At 41.2% G+C, this 14,203-nt stretch overlaps 1 protein-coding gene across 3 annotated transcripts in view; it reads right to left on the bottom strand.

The window, feature by feature from the left end:
• MEGF11 (multiple EGF like domains 11) overlaps positions 1-14,203 on the bottom strand; it is a 434,557-nt gene that overhangs the window by 84,712 nt on the left and 335,642 nt on the right. For all 3 annotated transcript variants that reach the window (XM_018552848.1, XM_018552849.1, XM_018552850.1), the window contains exons 11-13: positions 12,927-13,047; positions 10,665-10,828; positions 10,465-10,567 (exon numbers count right to left, since the gene is read on the bottom strand). In XM_018552848.1, coding sequence (XP_018408350.1) covers positions 10,465-10,567; positions 10,665-10,828; positions 12,927-13,047 — 388 coding nt within the window. The remainder of the gene's footprint in view (positions 1-10,464; positions 10,568-10,664; positions 10,829-12,926; positions 13,048-14,203) is intronic.

The following is a 14,203-nucleotide window of genomic DNA, read 5'->3' as shown; positions in this document are numbered from 1 at the left end:
TCAGTTTACCTGTGTTCTCCTCTCCCCTCCACCTCACTCCCTCTCCCCTCAATGTGTTGCAGCATTTGCCAGCTTTATCTCACAGGCCCACGCTCCTCTGCATAATGGGATAAACACAGGGGGAGAGACCTCAGGCAGAGAGTGGATTAACGTGTTACTCAGGAGATGTGCCCCCTCCCCATCAGAGCAGAACAGGTACCGCATTGTAATTACTGAGGCTTCAATCTGCTCAGCAGCTGAAAGTTTAAGGATTACTGAGAGTGAGTGAAAATCATTACACAGGCTGAGTCGTTTTCCTCACTTGTGTTACTTGCTGTTTTTGTTCAAACTGTCTTGAGTTAATGCAAAAATATAGCAGACCCAGGGATTTTATGGTGAGCTCAGAGTCCTTCACCCTTGCAATGCTAGATGTTCTCAAATGAAAATGACAAATGTGCTGAACAAGCTGCGGTTGTAAGATAGAAGTTAGTGGGCAGCACTCAGACTATAACCAGGAGACATGTGAAGTCCCATCTTATACAGCAAATGGGGTTCTATACACTAAAAAGAATAAGTTATAACAAATTGTGCAATCTAATTGTGTTAATTGTTATAAACAAAGTGACTCTTTCAATGCTGTAGCTCGCGGTATACTGAGTTTAGGGTAACGGGAGGACGCTAGTTTGTGTCCTCCCGTTACCCTAAGGAGAACTATGGGAAAAAACACTGACCCCATAGTTCTCCTTTAAGATCTGATTCTAGCAGACGCTGGAGGACCCTGCATCTTGGAAAAAAAAGGTTTTCATAAATCTTATTAACCTTATTAACCTTTATTTAAAGCTAAACTCCAGGCAGTTATAAAAAGCACAAGCCAATGCAGCAAGGAATTCATTAATACATCAAGTTATTTTTTTTCCTTTTAATGCAAGTAGTGTAAGTACCTGAATTTGACTTGGTATCAGCCTCTTGCAATTCAATGTACAGTAGAGACTTGGAGAAAAAGAAGCAGCACAAGGATCCAATCAGTTGTGCTGCAATGCTCATGTGCTAACAAGGTTTATGCTGATAGGTGGAGAGAGAAGAATGCCAGAGAGTGAGCTCATCAATCTATTCCTTTCACTGTCTATTCCTTTCACTGTCCGGTCTCAGGCTGGGGAGGGAGTCATTAGCATTACTATAAGTGTACGTATAGTGAAAAAGTTTTTTTCCTTTTTGATTGAGTAGGGAAGGGTAAAACTGCTGCCAGTTTTTGTTTGCTGCCTGTGTACCATTGAGACAAATCTCCTTCACTTCCTGACTCAGAGATGCAACTAGAAGTTGGAAAAGAATTTCCTAAAGTGTTTGTAGAACAGTTGTCCCATTGAGAGATTTTCCCTTAAATCTTGTTCTGGGGGCAACACTAAAATATTGGATTTCACATTTATGTTTCAAGGACAATGGTCACCAGTACAAATAGAGGCGTGAATCACCCTAATGCCATCAATAAAAACTTGACAGAGATTCTGAACCTTCTCCACTCTATCAAAAAACTCTGAAGCAATCAGGTTTGCTGCCTTGCCGGAGAAGACTTTGCTGTATTGCAGAGCTGTGTAAACTACAGGATCGAGTAGACATAACTACAAATCCATTGACAGGTAAAATTGCTCCCTCATACGTGTTTTATCTGTGTATTTAGCTTTTTGCCTGGACTTCGGCTTTAATAAAGTCTCATTTTCTCCTTTTTTTTCTCCTTTTAAACACACAGAAAATAAAACAATCCTTGCGAAACAATACCATCAAATGAAACATTTGCTAAAAAAACAAAATCAAAAGAAACCTGTGTACAATACTCTCCTGTTCTAACATAAGTAATGACAAAGTCATTTCCAAATCAATAGGCACATAACGGAAATGTGAAAATTACTCTTTCGTAGGTAGTGCACAACCACCAATTCTGAAGTGATTAGAGTAGAAGTGATTATAATACAAAATGTCTGCTCACGTCACTGACTATCATTTGGATACATCAATATTTTCATAGGTTTCAAAGAGGAACTACAAAAAGAAATATGTATGTAGATAAATAAATAAAAATATAATAAAAATATATATTACAATAGAAAAATTACCAATTTGCTCAGGAAGGGAAATATATTTGTTATGATATTCCTACAGTATATGTTTGTCAGATAATATGTGATACAGTTTAAGTTTTTAAAGTATTTGCCTTATTCAATACAACTAAAACCATACCAGCTTGTTTATAGAATGCCAGGCAGACCACTTAAAACACTGTTGAAATACAAATTTGGAATTCCTAACTTTGTTCAACTACTCTTGTGATCCAAACAGCCCAATAACACAGTCAGGTAAGCACAGATTGGTCAACGGTACAATCCCAAGCCTGCTGATAGGACAATGAAGGAGTTGCTGGGTATGTAAATTTCAGAAAGGCGCTATTTTCATATCAATGTGATAGGTATTACAAGCTCTCTGGTCCTGTTACCTGTTATCTCAGCCCTCTAAGCCCCAAAAACTAAGCCATCATTGGTTTAATAAATACTGAACACCGTTTGCTTAGACAAGAGTCCTTCTACAACTAAGTAACAGAAGGAAGAATAGCTGCAAAGTGCGGTAACAAGTGCAAACCAATCAAATTTCAACTTTCATTAGAAAGAACAATGAGAGCTGATTGTTATATAGTTCCTGTGACTTTCTGTTCTTTGCACTTTGTCTTATTAAATGGTGTTAAGGCCACGCATTCCCACAGCTTCTGCTACAAGAACTGTTAGAGATTTCAAAGTTCTCCCACCCTGGTGCGGATTTCTCAAGCAGTGGTGGAAGCAGAATTCCTTATCAGCTCCGGACAAATTAAGTCTTGCAGAAAAAATGAAAGAGAACATTCTGGAGACGTATCTCTAGTCCCGGAGAGTGGCATCCAAAATTTACAGCCAGTCATGGAGGGGGATAATCCGAAGGTAGCCTTAATCCTGCAGTGCCTTGGCGCCTTATCTAGCTCTCGACAATTCTGCATATTCTTTAATTGCTATCTCGAAGTGACCCTGTCTGAATTGCTTCCACCGGCGGACAAACATTACATTTATATGTTTAAATTACAGTTTCATAATTTACTGCACAGAGTGTAGCGCTTATGCTCTAGGACAATGCACAGTGCTATTTGCAGGTTTTCATGTGCGCAAAAACAGCCTTTGTAACCTTGGCCTATTCACCTAGTCGTTTACTCTTTGCATCCTGATTTAATTAGCTTCTAATAGATTACACAGAAGAACTGTATACCTAAAATAATACTTTGAGAAGGTTGGCTAGGTGTGTTTTCCTAAAAAGTATTCTGGCTGCTGAGAGTGAACTCCAGGAAAAAAAAAGCGATGGTAGCAAAGATTATGAAGACATTTAAAAGAAGAAAAGAAGCAGACAGACAGGTCTATCGATGGAGCTACAGATGCATCCATCTAGTATAATTAGCTGCTATCTCCATTCCCCAGAGTGTTCCACTGACAGCTTCATTGTATAAAGGTATGGAGACCTGCACTGAGGCCGCACTAGTTCATCTGCACAGTAAAGGAATGGGTTGTGTCTTTAAGTTCCTGGACCAAGCCATATGGGAGATGGGATTATCTGTGCTCCTGCATTAATGGAGCTGGAGGGCAGGCAAGGGACAGCTTTGTTAGTGAGTGACAGCACTGATGTGACCAAACTCTTACATTCAGTTGTTTCGCTGGAACCTTATCGCCACCGTGTCACCCTGTCCCTCAGTCACGCTGTTCATCCTTTGGAAGACTGGGAGAATGACGGCATCTGTATGCATTACCACCTAACCTGCTCCATTATCTGTCTGAACAATGGAATGTTGCTGTCTCTACTGTGTGAACAATTAGTCCATGGACAGCTCATTCTATCTCTTAGAAACACTAAAACTGTAAGGCTGAAAAAACTTTAGATACACAAAGGTCATACTTATTATTATTAAGACAATGGTAAAACAATAATGGCTATAGCGGGGACTTTATAGAAAAAGCCATGGCAACTGGGATGGATTTTTTTGGATCACTGGGAAGAAGCCCATGATGTAGACCAAGAAGTTATGTCACTTCAATTATCACTTCTTTATGTGGCACAGAGAATGCATACACTGGCAGCAACAGGCAGTTTAAAGAAGAAATCCATTCACAATGAACAATAAACAAAATTATAAAATAACAAAAACAGCTTTTGCTGCAACATTCGCCCTCAATCCAGACATTTTTCTGCATTACTTTTTTCTGCAGCTAGATGTCGTCAGTCTGATGGCCAGCATTATTTATCCCACTTTTTCGGAGATCTATCCTGTGACTGGACAGTGAAAAAAGAAGCAGAACATCTCTCTGTTGAATGTGAACTCACTGACTTCTTCTGCAGATTCTTCCTCTCACACTCCAGCCCTGCTGTACAGGGACCGCAAAGGTCAATACAGGACTGCAAGAGGCTAATACCAGCTCAAATTCAGATACTAACACTGCTTGCAGTTAAAAGAAATCCTTTACTGATGTAATACTAATTGAAGAGCTATATTAATTTGTGTCTTTTATATCTGACTGGTGTTCAGCTTTAACATTTACTTACATTTGCATAAACAGATGCTAACCTGCAGTAAAGAGAAAACCAAAAAGGCAAATTAAGTCAGTAAGTAACTAGCTAATACCATCCAGAAAATATTTTGACTGTGCCAAAGTCAAAGGGTCTGCTCAGTATATAGGCTGTGCTCCAAGGTGGGCCTCAAGCCTATAAGTAGCCTTGCTATCATACTCCAATGTTTCCAACAGAGGCTGCAGTGTATGCAGAGGGAAGGTGTTGCTGGATCAAAGGAAAGAAATGACATTCACTTTGTCAAGCTAGATTGAGGTCCATTGAAAACATGAAGAAACAACAACCAGCTTTACATTTCTGCTAGAATAAAGTTAGAGTAATCCCTCAATTCAGTAGGTATTTTGTGTCAACAAAAAAAGAAAGAAGCCAACATGTAAAATTTGTATATTTGGCTGAAATGTTATTTAAGCATTCTTTTTTGCCAGAGCACTGCCAAGTTCCATTAATATGCTGAGTTTCATTAGCATGGTATTAAGGCTGTAGTCAAGTTTTTTTTTTAAGCGCATTTAAACCCAAAAGCAAAAACTGAACATATTGAAGGTTACCAATCTTTAAAAATGGTGGCTGAATTATTTTTCTTTTTACCTGGTGATCCAGCCACTAAGTCTGTTATTTTTCAATTTTGTTTAACAGGCCAAGCTGTCCAGCAAAAGTAGGGCATAGAGGGTTGGAACAAACCACTTAACACTGACAGGGGTGCTTACAATGGTCAGCTTTGATTTATGTTAAACTTTTATTCCAAAAGGAATAAAACTGTTGCTGTAACTGCTGAAAAAGTGTTAGCTGTAGGGGTTGCAGACAAATAAGTGATGTTTTGTATATCTGGTGGGCTTGCATAAAATTGACACCTTTTTGGTCTAGAATGTTTGGTCTCCTTCAAACTCTACTCCATGTTACTGTTCAGAGGGACCCGCAGGTGGCTCTTCTGCACACTCCATTCCTGATACTACCTCCCAGCAGACCTTAGCTACCTACCTATTTTTGAGCCCGTGCCCGGCAAAGACCCAGGGTTTAATTGCAAGAAATGAAAGACTGCATGAATAAGATATTGATTAACAAAAAAATGTCTAACATTCTTCGTGATTCCAAAACCAAGTTTCTCAAAATTTGGGACTTTCCTATGTCCTTCCATCTCGGAATTCCTCTAGTCTAGGCTACTTTTGATTTGCACCATATATTTTTACAACATACCCTCAGGCCAGGGTGCGGGTCCCCTTTCTCTTTCTTCCTCCTTCCTCTTTCATTCTCCTCTTAGGCTCTTTTATCTCCTCCTCTTCTGTTTCTTCTACTTTTTTAATTTCCCTATGCCTTTCTAGTTATACTGTGCTCTTGTCCTCCCGTCCTCGCCCATGTTCCAGCATCTACCTAAAAGGAGGACGGCTGGAGGACGTATGAGGTGCTTTATTGCATTTTTTAAGTCCAGCCATCCTTCCCCCCATCTCTCTTAACTGAAACTTCGTCCCTCCGTACGAGTTCTGACAGTTTGAAAATATACAGAAGCCTGAGATTTGCAGCTGTGATCGAGTGACCACAATTGCAATGCTTTCCAGGCTTGAATGCAAATATAAAAAAAATACTTATTTTTTTAAATATATTATTAATTATGTGTTTCTTTAATTTTTGCAAAAGGTGAACTTATCCTTTAAGTCCATTGAAATATGCTAGTAGATATAACACTATCTTCTCCATAGGGTGACAATGCTGCTATCCAAGGGTGGCTCCATTGCTCCTCTATACAGTGGAGCCACCCTAAGACAGGAAGTGTGTTAATGACTGGATCACCGGGCGAAAAGCCTACATTTTTTGTGTTTAGATACATTTTAAGCAACTAGATATGCAATAAAAAAAATAGAGCCAAAAGGTTTGCAGCAGCACTAGTCCTCAATAACACTATCTGATGATTCGGCTCCGCTCAGGGCTGCCTCGGACGGGCTGGCTGCTGTGACTGCCGCTCCGCGTTCCACTGTGCGGTACCACCCCTCCTACAAACCGCAAACCGCAAGTATAGCTCCAGTTGGAGCCTAATAGGGACTACCAAGTTTTCCATATGCATGCTTCCCTGCTGGACTGTACACAGTGATCTTAAACTCAGGAAGTACTTGTTTGCCTACCAACAGACCTGTTCTGGCTATTACCAGGGTACTCAAGTGCAGTATTCACTTCGCCACTACTATCACTAGGATGCTATGAGATAATAGCGTTGCTAATACTTTTTGTTGTTTTCACTGGCTGTGATGCAAGAGTCTTAAACTCCCCCTTAAGACTGGGAGTGACGCCTGAGACTCACGCCTGAGAAGCCTTATTCCACATCTGCTGTTACTTCCCTATGTTCCAGCATCTACCTAAAAGGAGGACGGCTGGAGGACGTATGAGGTGCTTTATTGCATTTTTTAAGTCCAGCCATCCTTCCCCCCATCTCTCTTAACTGAAACTTCGTCCCTCCGTACGAGTTCTGACAGTTTGAAAATATACAGAAGCCTGAGATTTGCAGCTGTGATCGAGTGACCACAATTGCAATGCTTTCCAGGCTTGAATGCAAATATAAAAAAAATACTTATTTTTTTAAATATATTATTAATTATGTGTTTCTTTAATTTTTGCAAAAGGTGAACTTATCCTTTAAGTCCATTGAAATATGCTAGTAGATATAACACTATCTTCTCCATAGGGTGACAATGCTGCTATCCAAGGGTGGCTCCATTGCTCCTCTATACAGTGGAGCCACCCTAAGACAGGAAGTGTGTTAATGACTGGATCACCGGGCGAAAAGCCTACATTTTTTGTGTTTAGATACATTTTAAGCAACTAGATATGCAATAAAAAAAATAGAGCCAAAAGGTTTGCAGCAGCACTAGTCCTCAATAACACTATCTGATGATTCGGCTCCGCTCAGGGCTGCCTCGGACGGGCTGGCTGCTGTGACTGCCGCTCCGCGTTCCACTGTGCGGTACCACCCCTCCTACAAACCGCAAACCGCAAGTATAGCTCCAGTTGGAGCCTAATAGGGACTACCAAGTTTTCCATATGCATGCTTCCCTGCTGGACTGTACACAGTGATCTTAAACTCAGGAAGTACTTGTTTGCCTACCAACAGACCTGTTCTGGCTATTACCAGGGTACTCAAGTGCAGTATTCACTTCGCCACTACTATCACTAGGATGCTATGAGATAATAGCGTTGCTAATACTTTTTGTTGTTTTCACTGGCTGTGATGCAAGAGTCTTAAACTCCCCCTTAAGACTGGGAGTGACGCCTGAGACTCACGCCTGAGAAGCCTTATTCCACATCTGCTGTTACTTCCCTCCGCAGTTGCGTTCCACACCGAACCCCCATAATAGGCGTACCACACTATTAGACATCTAGAGCTTTGACTCTAGTAGCCAGTCAGTGCAGCTTCCATTCTATTGGGACGTGTTGCTATATAGAGTTTAATGCCTTTATGCAAAAGTTGTTATTGTGGACAATTCTTTGCATTAAAGTAGTCTAACCTTTTTAAAAAAAGTGGCATGAATGATACTTGCACTATTTGGAACTTTCTCTTTTCTATGACAATAGCATTGGTGTTTGGGCTGTATTGGAATTACTTCCCAGGACAATTGTGATTCCTGCAAAGTGGACCTGTCAGTTTGACAATCCAGAGGTTGTCATCTGCTGAGAGTAGGGGGTGTTCCTGGCTGATTCTCCTCTTTGGTTACATGACATAAGTGCTTATTGACCTCATATGCTCTTTTAAATACGAAAATTCAGGTGAGTGATTCCTGTAAGCATGGAGGTGGAGGTCACATTGTTGTCTTCATGGTGACTTATCAGGGTACAAGAACTTTATATCTGAGTACTCCTTTAGTAAATCAGCCTCTGTCACACAGAGAGGAGTGGCTTCTAGTAAAATCTACTACAAGCACCATGTGCAGACCAGCTAATAAGGTGTCCACATTTTCAGGTCCCTGAGGGTAGCAATTCAGTTTAAGGCTGTATTCAGGCTATGAATTTTGGTGCAGTCAGCTACAGGTACATTTTAGGCATGTTTTACATGCATTACTATCCATCATTCTGTAATGTGCATTTGCTAGAAACTTATACCAAAGATAAAGCAAGCATGATTATTTTTACCCTACTGCACCTAAAATGCATTGTTGTTAATAGAACCTAAAATTCATGATCAATTGTGAAAAAAGCAGGGGTTATAACGTAGTCCAATCACAGCATTGCCAGCGCAGCAAAAGTTTTAAAGGTCGGAGTAGAAACTTTTTGAAGTATAATAAGTGTGACATTTTTTTTTTTACAAAGCAGACATTCCCAAATAAATTCCTTTAAAAGAAAAAATGAAAACACAGAACAAAGTTTGCATTCATCACTTGTATGCAGTAATACCTCAATGTCTATAAATGCAGGAGACTTGAGAAGTTAGGTACCCATTCTGACATCCTCCCCACCTCCCATCCTTGCCATCCCGGAGGTCAGTAATCTCCATGCACACATGCCTTCTTGCCGTTGGCTCTCACACCAATCAGTGCTGAGCAGACGGAGAGCTGTGTGTTTGTTAGGCTGATAATATCTATTAATTTACTGCACAACGCTGCTCAGCTCCCGGCTGTGCTCTCTGCTCTTACTTTTACCAAGGCAAATACACAACCACGTGGGGGACAAACAGACTTGTACAGGAACACAGCAGTTCTCATTCTACATCAACATCTAGACTGGCCACTAACCTTGTATTCCATGTTCTTCTATCACAAATACATGTACCTACTGATTCAGTTCTGCTACAACCAGTTGCTACATTGTAAATGCAAGGCTGAAGTATAGATAATCTATACAGGTTGCAGTAGTGGCAGGTTACCACTTAAAATGACAATACGCATAAGGATTTGGTCCTTTCATATAATATTGGTTGGTTGAATCTTTAGCATACTTGAGAGAGCTCCATGCAATTATGTAATTGTTCATTGCCCTCGCTGAATTTTATTAAACAGTTGCCATTACTCTGCCAACATAAAAATGGGTTCCTCTCATTGCAGCAACATGCGCGTTTGGCAATATAACTATCTTTTTTAAAAGCAGAAGAAACTGAGAATAGGTCATGCAGATCATTTTAGACCTAATTTGCTGATAGTTCAGCCATGTATGAAGCAAAGGTAAATCCTAAGGCTAATAAAAAAAACAAAAAAAAACACATGTATATTAAATAGTCAAGTAAGTAGTGAAAGTTGTACAATAGCACCTTTTGGTATGAATTTAAACTACTGTCCTTCACACTTTCTGCATCAGAAAGTTTGGTCTGGTACTGAACATCCAGGACTGTCAGTCTGGGACAAAAAAAAAATCTAAGAATGAAGACTGAACTGTCTTGGCCCAAGTAAGGTTATGCAGCTTATACTTTATGTATCAGCCCCTAACTGATTAAAAAGTGCTTCTCTGCTTCTATAATTCTTCTTTTTATGTTTTCTTAGACAGCTGAGCCAATTATTAAATAACATAACAAAAAACTGCAGCCCAGTCCCCATAATTTAATTTGACTGTGGACCTCCTCTGTCATCTCTCATACCGTTAAATGTACAACAGGGGACACAAGATTCCCATTAAAATATAACAGCTCTGACCTATGATCTAAATCAGTGGTGGCGAACCTTGGCACTCCAGCTGTTTTGGAACTACAAGTCCCATGAGGCATTGCAAGGCTCTGAAAGCCACATACTTAACTCCCAGAGGCAGATGGATGTTGGGATTTTTAGTTTTGGCACAGCTGGAGTGCCAAGGTTCGGCACCACTGATCTAAATCATATTGGGTTTCATTTATTAGGATAAAGAGTATTGAAAACAGTGCAGTAACCCATAACAAGCTGTCTTTCATCTTTCACCTACCTGTCCATCCAGCCAGACAGTGACAGTGACCCGTGACAGAGTCACATCCCTCTGCATGGCTGCAGTCACAGTGTTCAGCACAGTTCAGACCATACATCCCCTCCTAGAAGAGGGAAGAACAGTGTCAGCAGGCAAGCACATGAACTCACATACATGTTGGAAGTCAGTGGTAATGGTACATTTAAAGCCACTTTTAATACCGGACATGGTTGTTCACAGATGTCTCCCATCCAGCCTGCAATGCACATACAGCTACCATTTAGTGAGTTACAAGAAGCTTCATTCAGACAATGACAGGTCTGATTGCAGCTCAGTCCCCAAGTGCCACTTGAACAAGGAATGGAGCAATCTGTCCCTTGCCAGCCTGTAAAGAGTTAGAAAAGAAGGATTCATACAATATCTCAATTTTTCCATAACATACACATGCTTATTTTATAGTACACAGTAACTCCAAGCAGACATGTTGACATGCGGTGGCTATGGGTTACTATATTTAAACCACATGGACTTTGCTCTTCTCACAACCTTATTAAATATGCTCAAAAGTGTGTAAATCTGTGGCCAGGCTATGAACAATCAGGCATTTACAAATTCATTAGAAAATGAATTATACGACAAGCTCTCACTGACCTCTGTTACTGCAGGCACTGTGGAGCAAGTCATACTCAATGCTCACAGCAGAAGCACTGAAATCATTATCTTAGCAGCTCAGTTCACCCTCCCCCCCAGTGTGCCTTCATTACATTACAGATTAGAAGACTGGAAGGCTGCCAGGTCACTTAGGGCTTATTCACACCAATTCTAGTGTGTTCCAGCACAGTTAGTTGCTGGAACACACAGGATCGCATAATTACACCTCCCTGTGTTCAGGGGCAGGAGGGGGGGTGTGGTGGTGCCATTCAAGTCAATGGCACCAGAGCCACGCCTCCCGCTGTGCCATTGACTTGAATGCACCACCAAGCCCCCTCCTGCCCCCAGGATGCAGAGAGGCTTGCTCTATGTGATCCAGTGCGTTTAAGCAACTAACCATGCTGAAACGTACTGGAATTGGTGTGAACAAGCCCTAAAGGCAGAGGAACACAGGGTGAACTGAGATGCTGAGTGAAGAACTTGGACAACTTCAAAGCTTCTGCTCTAAACTTTGAGGATATTTTTTAATATTAAATTCAGGCACCTTCCCATGCCTTCATTCAACTTCATTCACCGACCTTGTGCCACTGTTGGCCAGAGTTATAATTCAATGCAGTGCTGATGCAAGGCAGTAATGTCAACAGAGCAGAACTGTGCACAGCGGGTCAAAGGGAACAAATATTTACAAGTGATCGGTGCCAGCAAATGTAACATTGACCATGTTTTGAATATATTAAATACTTCCGGGACTAGGATTTCCCATAGTGATTTACCCAATCAGCAGGCTGGGGGTGGGTCCTTGACCAAGCTGTCCTGCATAACTGCAAAGGTCAGAGACCTTTTTTTTTATTTGGATTAGGGCTGCCACTTGTCCGGGATTCACCCGTACAGTCCGGGTTTTGAATGTTCTGTGTCCGGGTTTCCTGGCAGTTGAGACCCGGACACATGATGTCAGGCAGACAAGGACAACCAAAATGAAGATAGGGGCTATTGGCCCCCACTGAAAATAGTCTTGACTGTGATGAATGGGTGGCGCTATTCACACATGAATAAGCCGCGACTCATTCTCCCCAAAAAATTTCCATGCGTCGTTAGAGTGTTCGGGTTTTGCTGAAAGAAAAGGTGGAAACCCTAATCTGGATAGCTGGATCACAGGACAGGCTAAACAGAAATGCATCTCTTTTGGCAGGGGACACAGTTCACATATTTATATTTTTACAGTGTATAGAAAGAACAAGATGGAGTTCAGCTTCAAGGAGAAGTACATATTGATAACATGGGTCATTTGCGTCACTTAGTTACAGCTAAACATTTCTGTTTTCTTGTTCCAGCATTGGGTACAATGCCTATTTTAATTATGCCATGCACACTGTAGTATTGTGTCCTAAAAAAAAAAGAAGATATTTCAAAAGTTCTATCTTTTGTTTTGCTGCCAGACATATCAATAGGGACCCTTCACCTCCAATGACGGATGAACATAATAAATAAGATGGTGCTGCAGTGATGTTGAAACTGATAGTTTTGCTACTTCATTACTACAGCAGTTACAAAACAAGTTAAAGTGTAATCAGCAGAGATGTCGATCTGACCCATCCTCTCCTTGCAATATCAAGCTGCTCTTGCACCAAGTAAAAAACTCTTTTTTTTCTGAATAAACTGAAAGCTCAGTTAATGAAGTGGAAAAAAATGCTTTTACATCAATTACGGAAGCCCAGGTTTATTCAATAAAAATGTCAGTGCTAAGTGCAGCAACCGACAGCTATCATACAAATGGCATGGGTCACATTGACGTTCCCGTGATGAAAGGACCGCTATTTGCCAAGCTCTCTTACCTTCTCTGCACATACAAGACCCATCCACCGGGGAGCAGACTGCACCGTTTTTGCAGTTACACACTGAGGAGCAGTCAGTTCCAAACGTTCCAGAAGGACAGGTAGCTGAACAGTCCGATCCCTGCAAAGAGAATATTACATAGGTAATTTGGCGGTAGTCAGCAATGTCACGTTCACACTATACTAACCAGGAAAGAGAGCTTTGCAGTGTATTCTACAGAGAATGAATGGAAATGCTTTCCTGACAGTGGCAGATATAACGTACATCACACATTATATAGCAGACCCAATGACCCTCTCGCCAAAGCAACAGCTCACATTTATCAATCAAAGTGATCGTTTACCACACGTGCATATTGCTTGGGACTTTTTATATATGTTTAAAGGAGAAGTATGAGGAGAGTGAAATGCACTTATCCCCATAGTTAGAGCCGTTGTGTGACACTGCAGCTGTCAAACTTCAGTTCTATAGATCGAGAATCACAATCCGCTGATTTCTCAGTTCACAATCTTCTCCCTGCAGGTAGTAGTGACTGTCAGTCACCGATCCCTGCAGAGCTCCTCCAACGCTGACTGGAGGGACAGACAGGGGAGGAGGGCGGGCATAGCTTTGCACTGTCAACAGATAGCCATCTATAGCCCCCTATACGCTGAGTTTTGGGTCATAGGAAAACATTAGAAAATGTCCTCCTGTGACCCAAATGAGAACTACAGCCTATAAAGGTTTGGCCATAGTTCTCTTTTATCTAAAAATAGAATGTACTGGGGGAAGGGAAGAATAAAACAGATTCCTTAGCAATAATCAGCCCAAAAAATGTAATAATAATAATGTAACATTTATTTGGACACTGGGAAAGTGAAATAGAATAACATAGAAAACAAAAGACACCTTTCATTGTGATACTCACCAGACACCAGATGGTAATAAAAATATTACATGCAGTGCGCAAATGTAATCAGAAGTGTATATACTAATATACTATAATCAGGGCTCAAAATTTCCACTCGCCATTTGGCGAGTGGAAATAAAGAGAGGGCGAGTGGAAATTCAGTCAGGCACGCGGTCACGGATCGCGTACCTGACTATGAGAGCAGCCGCTTCTTGCCGTCCTGTCCTGGCTCTGTTACTTTCGATCGATCACCGGAGCTCTGACAGTTCTGAGCCCCGTTCGCAAGGATGGATTAGTAAGGTCTGCAGACCTTACTGCAGAGAACGGAGCTCAGAACTGCAGAGCTCCGGCCGAAAAGGAACGGAGCCAGGACAGGACAGCAAGGAG

The sequence above is a fragment of the Nanorana parkeri genome, unplaced genomic scaffold (genome assembly GCF_000935625.1).
Source record: "Nanorana parkeri isolate BGI_ZX_2015 unplaced genomic scaffold, ASM93562v1 scaffold98, whole genome shotgun sequence".
Taxonomy (NCBI): domain Eukaryota; kingdom Metazoa; phylum Chordata; class Amphibia; order Anura; family Dicroglossidae; genus Nanorana; species Nanorana parkeri.
The sequence above is the reverse complement of the archived record's forward strand: the minus strand, read 5'-3'. Positions and strand labels throughout refer to the sequence as shown.